The 13,588-nt window shown below is 45.7% G+C and overlaps 1 protein-coding gene across 11 annotated transcripts in view; it reads left to right on the forward strand.

Annotated features, from left to right (window-relative positions):
• The window catches only part of Nedd4l (NEDD4 like E3 ubiquitin protein ligase), a 312,978-nt gene extending 300,997 nt beyond the window's left edge, over window positions 1-11,981 (forward strand). For all 11 annotated transcript variants that reach the window (XM_047526345.1, XM_047526346.1, XM_047526347.1 and 8 more), the window contains 4 exons: window positions 718-825; window positions 2,145-2,241; window positions 2,946-3,018; window positions 7,473-11,981. In XM_047526345.1, coding sequence (XP_047382301.1) covers window positions 718-825; window positions 2,145-2,241; window positions 2,946-3,018; window positions 7,473-7,575 — 381 coding nt within the window. In that variant the 3' untranslated portion in view covers window positions 7,576-11,981. The remainder of the gene's footprint in view (window positions 1-717; window positions 826-2,144; window positions 2,242-2,945; window positions 3,019-7,472) is intronic.
• Window positions 11,982-13,588: the final 1,607 nt, after the last annotated feature.

Genomic DNA, 13,588 nt, shown 5'->3' on the forward strand with positions numbered 1-13,588 from the left:
CTGGAATTGTGCAGGTGGAGTCTCTGAGGCAGGGAGAAATGAGTCACCTCATAGGTAGACCCAGCAAGGGTTGAGCCCAGTCAGGCCTAGGAACTGTTTTCAGGCTTTGGGTGTAGTTCTCTGTTTTATTCTAGTCCCTCTCCTAAAGTACCTTATTCATTTGTCCATGAGAAACTTTTACTGGAGAGATCCATGGTAGGAAAAGCAAACCTTGGACTGACTGCTTCATTCCATGTCTGTGATCCATGGACTTCTGGACCCATGAGGAAATTTGACCTCCCCTGATTTAATCAATCTGGGGTAGATGAGTTCTTGCTGTCATAAGTACTGGTTTTGGGGTAGGTAGGGAAAGTTTCAAATATTCAGATGAATAACCTCCCAAGGAGACAGCCAGTAATGTGCCCGTGCTGTGTGTGGCAATCCACCAACCTTGTGCTTGGGTTTGGGGGCAGAGGAAGATGACTGATGTGCCGTCCTTATTTTCTGTGTGAAATGCTATGGCCCTGTGTGTGGGTTAGAAGTGATTCACCCTCATTGCCTGTGCTGTCCCTGTGACCCAGCGTGGCAGGGAAAGCTTGGAACACGTATCCGCATTCACTGGTTTTCATGAGTTGCTAGCTTAGTTGGTTTTCAGAGACAAAAAGGCCATTTCTTAGCGTATGGTTTCTTCAGCTTTCTCATCCTGCCTCTTTTATATCTGGTCAATTTCCTTAATAGTTGCTCATGTGCGGCCTTGGTGATGTTGATGTGAACGACTGGAGACAGCATTCTATTTACAAGAATGGCTACTGCCCAAACCACCCTGTCATTCAGTGGTTCTGGAAGGTAAGCGCCCAGGCCCAGCTTCACTGAGTCGGGGCAGAGGCTCTCCAGCACCTGGTCTGGCCTGACTTTAGTACTGACTCTGGATGCTGGGGTCTGCTTGGACTTGGACTGTGGGGAAGGGGAGGGGCCCGCCGAGTCAGAAGCCCTGTCTGTGGTTTTTCTATAACTGCACAGCATGATATTTGAATCCTCAGGAAAGTGCACTGTCCTTCCTTGACCACCTACCTGTTAACAAATTTTCTTTGAGTAACCGGTTGAATAAGGTGATTCTGAAAAGGAGTTCGGTGGCCTCCAGAGTACTGAAGCTAAACCTCAGAAGTGGAAACCAGAATGAGCTTCCTCGGGGTATAAACACACTGTCAGGGCTGACTTGTCCAAGATACTGTTTTCTGTGAAGAAACCATTTTCTCAAGCTTTTCTAAACTCATTCCAATTTTGAACTTTACATCACTCAACCAAAAATGCAAATGAAAATTGATTTACCATCTTAGGGCCAACGTTTGCATCCTGTTCAGCTCAGGAGGGAAGTGAAACAGAAATGGGTTGGTTCAGAGAGATGAAAAACTAACTTTAAAAAAAAAACTAACCCCTCAAAACAAGGCTGATTAAATTTTTAAAATTAATGTTTTAATTTCTAAAGAAAATTAGAAATTATTCCTGTCATTAATGTTTCTATTAGTAATTATATCTATTATCATTAATTAGAAATTATTTCTTTTATTAATATTTCAAGTGCCAGCAGAAGTATGGGGAGAAGATAAAACAGAATCTTCAAATCCTAGACCAAGTCTCACTCAGCTATGACTTCTGTTTTTTTTAATAACCATTCAAACAACATCCAGATATGTATATCACACAGATGGTTTTACAGGCCTATTTTTGCCTCAGTTTTTCCTTCTTTTCATAAAATGTTATCTTTGGGGAATTTGCCATCTGTGGTCCTATCTCATCACCTGGGTTCCCCTTGTGTAGACAATTCTGGAACACTGTATATTTATAATTGGCCTCAAGGGAACTGGCGAGTCTCAAACACAGAAACCTGAGCTGGATGCCATCAAAGAGTTTGCTTTTTATATCATTTATTTTGGCCTCTTGGCAGAAGAAGAAAGAAACCTGGTGATCAGTCACTAAGATTAGAGAGGCTGGAACTGTGGTAACCATTAAAAAAAAAAAAAAAAATACTGACTGGGTTTTCGGAGTCAACTGTCTAGGTCTTCTTCCATGGCAATATAAATAAGATTGAATTTGCCTGCCTGCATTCCAGCATCATGTGCTGCATGTCACATGGGGACATGATGACCTTCCGCCTCTGTTCATAGGCTGTGCTTCTGATGGATGCTGAGAAGAGGATCCGGTTACTGCAGTTTGTCACAGGGACGTCCCGAGTACCCATGAATGGATTTGCCGAACTTTATGGTGAGCAGCATGCACAGATCCAGTTCTCCTGTGGCCGGAGAAATGTTCTGCCCTACCCTCTGCCCTACCCTCTGCCCAGGGCTAGGAAACCCTGTCAGGCCAGCATGCTCGCATGGATTTCGTAGGGTACTGCATAGAAGCAGACAGGTGCTTCTGTCTCAGGAAAAGGGACGGTTTGCAAAGAGAACCGTAGTTTTGTCTTTTCCTTTTTTCATTTTTCTCTTGTTCTAGTTTAGTTTTTTGGTATATCTTTAAAAACAAGGTTTCCCATAACCACCCATGGGGTTCTAGAGTCACCATGTGATCCGCTCAAAGACACCTCGCCTCCAGGGGGCGGAATCCCCAGTGCTCACTGTGAAGAACCCACTCCTCCTGCATGTTGAAGCTCACATTGGTTCACTTCCCCCAAAGCAGCTGTAGGTAGATCACCTGCCGGGCCCAGTGCCTTTGCACGTGTTGCTGTGTCCCTTGCACCTGGGACGGTTCCACCCTGCAGGTGCGGCAGTCTGCTCCATGAGCCTGCGCAGCCCTCGTGTCTCCCAGCATGAAATACTGTGCCCCTGTGGAAGGTGGTGTTACAGGAGTCACCCAAGCCCTACCCCAGCAGTGGCCACCATCCTTTTGTCTCCCCTCTCCTGAGTGTCCCTGCGGCTCTGTCCCGCTGCCACAGGCCCCGCTGACGTGTCTCGTTCTTTCCTGTCCAGGTTCCAATGGTCCTCAGCTGTTTACAATAGAGCAATGGGGCAGTCCTGAAAAGCTGCCCAGAGCTCACACATGGTAAGTGACCGAACGCTGAGGTGTCAGCCCACAGTGTACTACACGCTCGGCTGCGTGACGCCAGCTTAGAGGAACAGTGCTGCACTTCCCGCCCTTAAAGAGCTCAGGGTGAAATGACCATGACGTGGATGAGAACATAAACTGCAGGAAATGCTGGCGGAACTGGAAGTCCTGAGTGGATTCGACCCCGTGTGTTCACACATACAGGGCCAAAGCCTCTGGGCTGTCAGGCCCCCTCTGGGCCCGCCTTCCCTGACTATTCTAGGGAGCAGGGATTTCACTTCCACCGTTTGTGTGTGTGGCCGCTGCAAGCCTCTCAACAGCTGCGGTTTTGCTACCACCTTAAACTGGTCGTTTGGAACTTAGGATAAAATTCCCTATAGAAGGCTCGATTCCAAAGGCCTTCTGTGTGTGTCGGTAGCCCATAATGCTTAGAATTCACTATGTGATCGTGGCTGGAGGAGCGTTAAGAGGTCTGTAGGTGGCCCGTGGCCCAGGATGGCAAGGGGTGGCACGCTGCACCCTCCGGAGGCCCTGTCAGGCTGCAGGTAGGAGGGAGGCCTCTGTGGTTGCCTTGGGAGAGTTACACAGCACCCACACAAGCACAGACTCGGCCCAGCGGGTTTGCAAAACCACATTTGGCGATCTCTTGCTAATCCAAACTCATGTCCCTGTGTTGGTTTTTCTGCTCAGGCTCTTCACTCTTGCTCCCTAGGAAGCAGTGGTGGGGGCCTTCTAGAAGTGGTGAGCAGCCAGCCTGCCACTGTCACGGCAGCAGGGCTTCAAAGTCAGCACAGAGCACACTGGGCTTCGTGAGCCTCAGATGCTCACACAGGCACAGGTCTATTACCTTCCCTATTGCCAAGTAAATCCCACCAGCCTTGTAAAGCATGGCTCCTCATCTGGGTAAAGTCTTCCTCCATGTAGCTGCCAGGAAGCTGCTTCTTTAAAGGGAAGGGCCTGATAGGAGAGATGCCTCGTGAAAGTGAACTTGTGAAAAATTGGCCGTGAAGGGTGTTTTCCTTCTGCGTGGGGGAAAAAAAAGAAAGTTTTTCCATTTTTACCATTCATATGACTCTGAATGGAATGAATATGGTCACCGCCCTTCAGGCCTTTGAAAGCAAGCTGAGTCCAGCCTAAAATTGGTGGATATCCAGAACAGTCATTGTCCATGGTTCTCTGCCTTTATTCTAGGGGATCATGTTTTGATCATCTAGAGCTTTTATTCCAAACAGCATCAGAGTCCAGAGTGGCATTCTGGGTTCTGACAGCCTCGGTTTGGAAGGCAGCCACACAGAGCCCCAGGGACCGTCTATATCCATGCGGAACTCCCAGACTTGAGCACCAATAAGGATGAATATTATAAATTAGTAAATTACTGGGCAGAGCCATTGTCCATTGTCAGGCAGTATTTCCTCTTGACGACAACCTTATGATATACTGTGATCATCCCTCAGGGTGTTAGGACACTTGCACGGGAATACACAGTCCACAGATTCCCAAATCACAGGATTTGAACTTGGGTCTCCTACAAGTAGCCTGCTCCCTTCTACACCAGGTATGCAGCTATTGATATGGCCCTCCTGAGTAAGTCTTCAAAGAGATGCAAGTTAGAGAGCCAATGTCCTCTTCAGCCCCTGCCCCTCTGTGACCCTGTGGACAGGTACCTGACTGTTGAACTTCTCAATTTCAAAGCCGCAACTCAGACCTCTGAGTGCTTCTAACCTTGACCGTGCAGTGGAACCACCAAGGAGCTGTTAAAAAACACTAAGACCAAGGTCCTGCCTCCAGAGAATAGGACTTGGTTGGTGTGGCGTGTGGCCTGGGCAGTGGAACTTTTTTCAATGGAAAAATATTTTCTGAGATTCATTTTTAAAGTAGACCTAGGAAGGGCAAAGCTTACCTACAGGAGGGAAAGAGCCCAACTGACTGCCTCTTCCCAAAACTGATTTTCTGGTCTATCTTGAAAGTAAAGCCAGCAAATGGCTCTTCCTGCTGGCCAGACTGACTGCTGACAAGGGGCTGGCTCGAGGGAGAACTGCTGTACTCCGTCCTGAGTGGCTTTCTCCAGCCAGGCCCTGATGGTAGGAACAGGAAATTGGTGGTCACTTCTTAGCAATGATTCCATTGTGACATTCGCCATGGAGATGTTTCATTTCTTCCGTGTTCTTTGAGAATATAAAATGCACTGACTTCAAACTAAAAATCTGATTTTGTGGAGTGAGCCCCTGCCGGGTGCCAGACACTCGTGGGGCTTTGGTTCATTGTTCTGTGAGAATCACTCCTCAGAGGTTTAAAACGACTCCCTAGCAGGAATCACAGACCCACCTGCTCTACCCACGATCTCCTTTGGCCCACACACCTGAGCCACCAGGGAACTGCAGCCTGCTGAGGATGGTGACTCCTGCCACCCAGTTCCCTAGTGACAGGTGCCTCAGAAGGAATAGTAACAGGCACCTTGCACTTCCAGGCATTGTTCCAGACACAGGATCTGACTGATCCTCATAACTGTCACAATTCAGAGAGTTAGGTCACGGTGGCCCATTCTTACAGATAAGAAAACTGAGGCCCAGACCTCAGCAACATGATAGACCTCAGATCTTAACACTCCTCTCTCCACCATCTCTCCCTGTTGTATCAGGCTTTCTCAAACTCAAATCCTGTATAGGCCTCTTTTAAAGGGAAAATTTTTTCACAAATCCTTGAGAGTGGGTCTTGAGACTCTGTGGGAATTGCAGGTCCTGGACCATGAGCCTCCCATGTGAAAGACAGAGCCACGTTCTGTGAAAGGCACTTTCCAGTGCCTTCTGCAAAGTTGGAGCTCTGACTTTATAATAGGAGAAATGATGTTCTTAGATCATTATTAATAGAAAAACAAAAAACTGAATACTTCTTTTTAGATGTGCCCTTTTAAGGTTCCTGTGTTTCTGAGCAGCGCCATTTAAGAAGTGCAGTGTTACTCTCAGTGTTCACAGGCTGCTATGAAATCTGAGTGGGGCTCGTTAAACATCTCAGAGTTACTAGGGCCCCGGTGTAGAAGTGTGTCTGCTGCTGCTGCTGATGGTCCGTGGTACTTTTAAAACATGAGAAGCAGCTCTGCTCGTACTCAGAGTCACGCCAGCAATGGGTGGGGGCAGCTTTAAGCACAGATGGCATGGACCCCCACAGTAGAGGCAGCCAGGTGTGGATCAAGGGCTGGGCTTCAGAGCCAGCCTGGGGCAGGTTACCTCACCTCCCTGTGCCTCAGGTTCCTCCACCACAAAGCAAGGGAGAAGCATTACCTTCCTCAACAGAGTGAGTGCTAGGGTTCAGGCGGGAGGGACAGGCACAGTACTGAACAAAGCCTGATTCCACAAATGTCGGCCCTCCTCGAGAGATCCTGAGCTGCTGCAAGTGTATGTGGCCATGTTCAGGACAGATCCACATCAGCAGTCCCCCACAGACACTGATTCTGCAGACGTTCAGGAAACATTGACCAAATAGCAATACTGATGATCATCATCATCTACTGAGTGAACCATGCACCGGTCACACTTGCTACCCACCAGGCCTACCTGACACGTTCAAATCTGACCCTCCCAGCACCTCTGTGAGCAGTGTCCCCTTTTCACAGATAAGATCCAAAGAGGTAAGGTGATTTGCCAGAGGTCACACAACTGGCAAGTGGCAAAGCCAGAATTTGAACTCAGTTCCATAAACAGGCAGATTTATGCCTGCAGAGGCCAGCCACATGTCTGAAGACTTCATTCTCACCGGAGTGGTTTGCAGCCCCCCAACCAGAGCCTCCTGATGTGTGGGGGCGTTTTCGAAGCACAGCTCTTCACTCCAGACATCTCCGGCTTGTCTGCCTTTGGTCAGCAAGCGTAGCCTATCACTGGTGTTCTGGAGCCCAAGCAGCCTGGGCTCTGCTTTGAGGTCCACAGTATTCCTAGGAGTAGGTCCCACAGCATCTTGGCTTTGCCTCGCTGCTTCAGGTCACATCTGCAGAATAGAAGTCACCCTGCCTACCTTGTAGTCTAATGATGAAGGCAAAGGAGTCCATGCAGAGACCAGCAGTTGGCTCAGGCCTGGTGGAGAATGAGCAATAGCATTGAAAATAGGTACAGCCTCCCTGCATCCGCAGCCCCAAGCATATATTCTTATGCTCCAGTGGTCTAGAGATCTTGGCGTGGATGTGTCAGTTACAGTGTGTGTCTCCCTTCCACCAGACCACTTGTAGCAGAGGTTTCATGGACTTTAGAAAAGTGTTTTTCTCCTTGGTAATTACATAGCTTGTTTGGTGTGGGCAGTTTCATAGGTAGAATTTATTTATTGAGTACTCAGAATTGGGGCTAAAGCCTTTTCATTCTCTTGCTCAAACACCAAATGCCACGTTAGCCAAATCTAGGAAGTGCTGGTGGGACGAAAGGGTAATAATGGTGGCCTTCTACCTATACTCTTTGTTCATTTTGCAGCTTTAATCGCCTTGACTTACCTCCATACGAAACCTTTGAAGATTTACGAGAGAAACTTCTCATGGCCGTGGAAAACGCGCAGGGATTTGAAGGGGTGGATTAAGCCTCCTGACTCGGGGCTGTTCATCAAGCAAGCTCCCCTTGCACTTTTGCATTTGCCTAACAGACATTTGCAGAGCAGGGGGCAGAGACCGCTGCACGTGCTGTCTGAGCCCGGCCTCTGCCTGGGCCCTGCCCAAGTTCAGATGCGGGAACCCAGTCCCAGCTGGAGTTCCCACCTCTTCCACCACAAATCCTCAACTGGTTGATGTGTACACTAATTACATTTCAGGAGGACTTGTTCTATTTATGTTGTGCCTCTGCAGGCAAAGCCCTTAATAAATATTTTGCATACTTTCTAATGACAATGAATGGAATTAATCACTCTACAGGTATAGTATTACAACTCATGTTTACTTTTTAAAATGATTTAGACCGATTTTCAGATTTTATTTCATTACAATTAAAGATGTCTCATGTACTTGGAAAGTGAGCATATTTTTTTTGTATTTGAATTTCATACCAAGCTTAATGTTAATGACAATTTTATTTTTGAAGTACTTTGACACCCCCACCCTCTACTTTATTAGAACTGGAAGGCTAATTTTTGTCCAAAAGCCTTCTACAGACAAGTACTTTTGAGAGAATTTCAAATCTAGCATTAGGCATAATGATAATTTTTCCATACTCAGAATGAAAATAAACTGGATATTACTTTCTTTTGTACAAATTTAAGTAATAACTACAGGCTGAGAGAATTGTAACATAGCATGACATTTGTGTTAACTTGAAAGGAATCACACCATTATTCCTTAGAATTGCGTGTGCTATAACACATTTCAGACAGGGTTGGACTATCATTTCTCATTGGAGAAATTACTTAACCCTTCCTTGCTGTACAGTCATCCTTTTATTATATTTTCCCCTTTGCTATCTGTCGTAGAGACATTTTGAATGAAACTTGGCATTGCTTGATTCAAAACTGCGGAAGCCAGATCCGTTCTGTCTCCTCCTGGTGTGCGTTTGCCAGCGGCCGCTAAGTAACCAGTTCCTGCTCTAACTGCACCACTTCTGAAGGCACTTTATGTACCACCCGGAGGTCATGTCTGGTTTCGTTTTTGTTTTTAACATAAGCATTAAGTGTGATGATGATTTCTTCTCCCTGCACACATCTTCCTGTGCAACGTCTATCAGTTGTGAATCTGGCTGCTGGTGTATAGAAACCCGGATGTAAAGCTGAGCCTACAGACCTGTCCTCTCCAATTGTTTTGTGATTTCTACTCGACTACAAGGATTTATTTAATATTCACTTAACTGAACTGAGTTCTGTTACCTATGACCTGATGGGTGCATGCTTCAGTTCCGTGTCCCGCCCGTGTCGTGTCTGTTGTACGTTAGATTAACAGAGACTCAGTTTGCTCCACTGAGGTCAAGCTGCTAAACTGGAGGTGGCAGAGGATTGAGGGTTGGTGCACAGTTCGCTTCTTTTCCACTCTTAAGCCTCTGTTGCAGAATTCTGTCACAGTTAGAGACGATGTCTGAAACAGCATTGGAGTGCAGAGGTCCTACCGTCCCTTTTAATTTGTGTCATGGTAGTTAGGGGACACTGGAGCTTTGATCTCTTGACAGGCATATATAAGACAAAAAAAATTGTGATTTTGAAGTCTCTGTAATATAAGAAGGAGCTTTGGTGTAAGAATTTGCTTGTATTTATGCAACTCTAAATGGCATGAGATACACCCTGGGCGACTGTGACTGTGAAGGAACACAGAGGCGTCAAGTTCTAGAAGGTAGATTCCTGTGGAGCTCAGTGTCAGCTCCTGTTCATAGTGGCTTAAAAATGCCTACTAGTGATCAGAAAACTTAGGTGTTAAGTAATTATAAAAAATGATGTTGCTCATTATTTTTGCCTTCTGGTGGGAAATTTTCCCCTACCACCACCTTGACAAATGTCTCAGTGGTAAAAATCCCTTTTTTGTTGCCCTCCTAGTCCAAAGTTAGTAATCTTTTTTTTAAAAAAAAACCATGCCAAAGTCTGAGTTGAGCAGTATACTTGGATGGTTTTTGAAAATGATCATGTAATTATAGGAGGAGAAATCTGATTCTGTTGTGAAAACTGGGATTCTTCTGTCATTTTGTAAACCATGTTTAAAAAAAAAAATATTCACTAAATGCAAACTAGGCCTTGTATTGAAAATAGGAAAAGAGAAGCTATTCTGATCATTTTTAAGTCAGGAACAGAAGAATGATTGAAATATGCTCCTGGAGATATTTGAAAGACAGCAATTGTGAATGGCACTTTAGTTTATCTACCCCTTAATAGTACCCAATTTTGACAACTAAATATTGCTTGATTTGGGGTTTGCTTTTTGTTTTGCTAAATGAAAATGCAGTCACTAGTCCTCAGCTATTTGTGAAACTTCTCTGTTCCTAATGGTCCGGTATCTCTCCTAGATCTTACAACCTGCTCTTGGTGACTGCAGGCAACAGTGCAGAAATGCTCGATAGGAGGAGCAGGTTTCTGGGTCACTCTTTGACCTCCCTGCTCTGACAGCTGTCCTGGGGGAGGAAGTTGGCGCTTCCTGTCCTTGTCCCACCAGCCACACCCCCTCACTTCATGGTCTCTGTTGCCCATTGGCTTCCAGGCCACAGTGATCACTATAGCCCCTCTTCTCTGGTTCCCTGCAGAAGGTGGTTGTCGGACTGTTTTCCACAAGACTGAGAAGTGAGTGCCAGAGCTCACACTGCACGTGGAAGGCTCTGAGTGTCACTTGGCTGCTTGTGGATCCTGGGTGTTACTGTTCCTGCCCCTCGTTGGCCTTTGGATGAATTTGGGAAGTCTACCAGCAGGGTTAGCTTCAGAGAGTGAGCTGCTTCTCTGCCCCCTGCCTCTAGAACAGATGACAGGAGGCATCTGTCTCTTCTGTAGTGTATTTGGTCTCAGTACACTTTCCTTATTTGTCTGAAACATTTACTGTCCTTGACCTTTCTGTAGCCTGTCCTTCAACAGATCACCAGGAAGGGACATACTTAATTTTTGTTTCCAAAGCCCATTAGGACTGTCCCTAAATTCAGACAGTGAATGAGAGAAAGCAACCTGACATGGATTATTCCTCCACATGAGGACCCAGTGGCACAGCCTTGAGAAATGGTTTGCAAAATATTTGAACCACTTTTTGCATCTCTCAATGTTGTGTAGACAACATATACCCCCGTTATTTGACCTTGCCAGATCCCAGTTGATCTCAGAAGCCAGAGTCACATGCAGCAACTTTCTAATTGTTCTAACAGTGAGTCGTTGTTTATCGTTGACACTAGTATTTTGTATCTCATCTCTGAAATGTTAAAATCTGCAAAGAAAGCTTGGGTTCATCAGCTCTCTGGTTCCTCCCCGCTGTGCTAGCTGTCCACTTCCTGTCCTCTCCCCTCCTCACCCAGACTGAGCACCCCCATGCTGCCCAGAGAGGAGGGGAAGTGCTATCTGGAGTCATTTCCTGATTTGTCAGTAGGGGTGCTGCTGTGCAGGGTGACTGCCTGCCCTGTTCCCTTTGACCCCCAGAAGATCATGCACTACCTCTGTCTCCTTCAGGCATTGGGGTACCTAAGTCACGTCAAAACTGCCAATTTTCGGACCGAGATACGTCCAAAAACAAAAACATAAAGAATCCAGTTAGTACTTTAGATTTTAAAACTGGGAAGAAAATGTGATATACTTTGGACCACTTTTTTAATTTATATAAGCCTTAATGAACAGTGTATATACACTTGTGTACGCACACTCCACCCCAGAGTGTTTTCAGTGTGTGAGAAAATGCTGTAGCTTTAGTATGTGAGCCTTTGTAATGATTCCTAGGAAAGGGGTAGCTTTCTGTTGGTCTATTTTCCAGGTAAACTTCTCCTTTGACAACTCTCCTTTATTGAAGATGTTACCCTCAAAGCAATGCATGTTTGAAGTGCATGTCTCTTTGTTGGTTTTGTTTGTAAGGAGTAACGACATCGCTAGTGTACTGTGTTCTCTACCTGGTACCAGTGCATCGGAAGCCTTTCTCAGGACCATAACCTGCATCGACAGAAGCCTGTGTTCCTGTGTAAGCCAGTCTGCCCCTCATACTTGGACTGATTTCACCTAGATTGTCATGGTTTACTTCATGTTAACTTTGTGTGACTTTGTTCTTCCTTACTACTCTGTATGTAACTCATATACGTACATATGCTGTCCAAATATATGTGTATATATTTGTATAGCATTTTTACACCGTTATGAGTAATCTGGTTTCAAAGGGGACTGAGAGCTGAGTCCCTTCTACAGTTTTCTCCAAGCTGTGTCCTGAGAATTCTGACCCTCAGAGCCTGAGAGAACCCTAGGAAGATGTTAATTCGCTGTCATTTATTAATTCAGGATCTGTTATCATGAAACCTGGAAAAAAAAAAAGTGACTTTCAAGGTGAAAAGCGTTTCAAGCATTCCAAATGAATTCTCAGTGTTTCATAACTTTTTATTATAAACCCACCTCTAAAATGAAGCCAAGTACTATTTGATACAGTGGTCAAAACCAACTACCTTGATGTTTTTTTAAGACAACTTATGGATAATGCTCATTTTCATGATCAAAATAGCTTTAAAATACAGTCGAATTTGATACACACGGGAAAAGTTTTGTTCAAGAACAAGTCCTTTTTGCTTTTCTTTCTTCTTGAGAGAGCTAAAAAGAAATCATAACTTGTTTTCCTGACAGCAAAAGAGTAATGTGGCAAAATGAAGTCATTGTAAAGAAGTGATGCGACTTGTCAAATATTTAATAAAGAATTATGGAAGCTGAAGCATTTTCTACAGCAAGTATTATGGGTGGTCTGATTTTAAGTTTCTTCGTAAGTGCGTCATCCTGATTGTGTCAGAGGGGTTTCAAGGCCTGCAGACTTGCAGTATGTTCACTTCTTTAATCTCTGCTGAAAGTTCCACACCTTCAGAAATAAAGTCTGCCCAGAACACAGGGCTTCGGCATAATAAGGGTGCCCATGTGTTCTCGTCCATCTGCCGTTTCATCTTTTTAAAACTGGCACTTTACTAATTTGATATAATGAAAGGAACATTACTAATTTGATATATAATTTGATATAATGATAGCCTACATGAAGTCATTCCTGGAAAGGCAGGTTTCCCCTCTAGCTATCCAGGCGACCCTCATTTCGTGAAGCATTCATAGGACCCAGTGATGTAGTCACGGTGGTGCTCAGGAAGTTGATAGCCAGACCTGCGTCAGTTCCCTGTTAAAACTCTGGCATTTCTCCACCTACCATGTCATCCTGCTCAAATAATCTCTTTGTTTTTAAGGAACTTTCTCTCTTTTTGTTAGTACTGAGCCTCCTCTCTGTGTCCTTCGGCCATCTCCTCAGGGACTGCCCACGGTAACGTCCAGGCAGGATGCCATGCAGTGAGCCCTTGATTTCTTGCCTCTCACCTTTTCCTTTAGCAGAGGATCTTGCTGGAAAGCCGTCAACAGCACCCGGAGCTCCTGCCACCCCACCCAGGCTCACACAGACACACATGTGAGGCACATGGGGACAGAGCCATTCTGAACTCTTCTGTGTTAGAGCAAAATGTAAAGAGTACAGTGAATCAATTACCTCCCTGATGCAGTTGCTGGCTGGCAGCTCTAAACCTGCTCTGATAATAGGCACTTCCAAAATTTTAAGACCCTGGTGAGTGTCAGCAGCAAGCAGGGGTGTCCCCAAATTCTCAACTATCTCTCCCAGGGTTGTCTCAAAGGATCCAGGTTTGAAGGGGCCCTGGGGTGAGAACACAAAAGCCACTTTTGGGTCTGTTTGCTGCTCCCTCCTCTGAGAGACCATTCTGGTGGGTTTCCAGAGTCCTGGAGCTGGGGGTTCGATGTGTATAGGGCTTGATTGGATGGGGCAGGGGCCAGGGGTAATTAAGCCTGAGTTTACTAAAGACTGAGTCTAGACTCCATAACTAGGTCACAGGCTGAGGAGGGCAAGAATGGAGAGTCCCCGTTGGGGACTTTGTAAGGCTAACCTCCAGCCAGAGTGAAGTTCAGTTTGTCCCAAGCAGACTGTCAC

Source organism: Sciurus carolinensis, chromosome 15, assembly GCF_902686445.1.
Source record: "Sciurus carolinensis chromosome 15, mSciCar1.2, whole genome shotgun sequence".
NCBI lineage: Eukaryota > Metazoa > Chordata > Mammalia > Rodentia > Sciuridae > Sciurus > Sciurus carolinensis.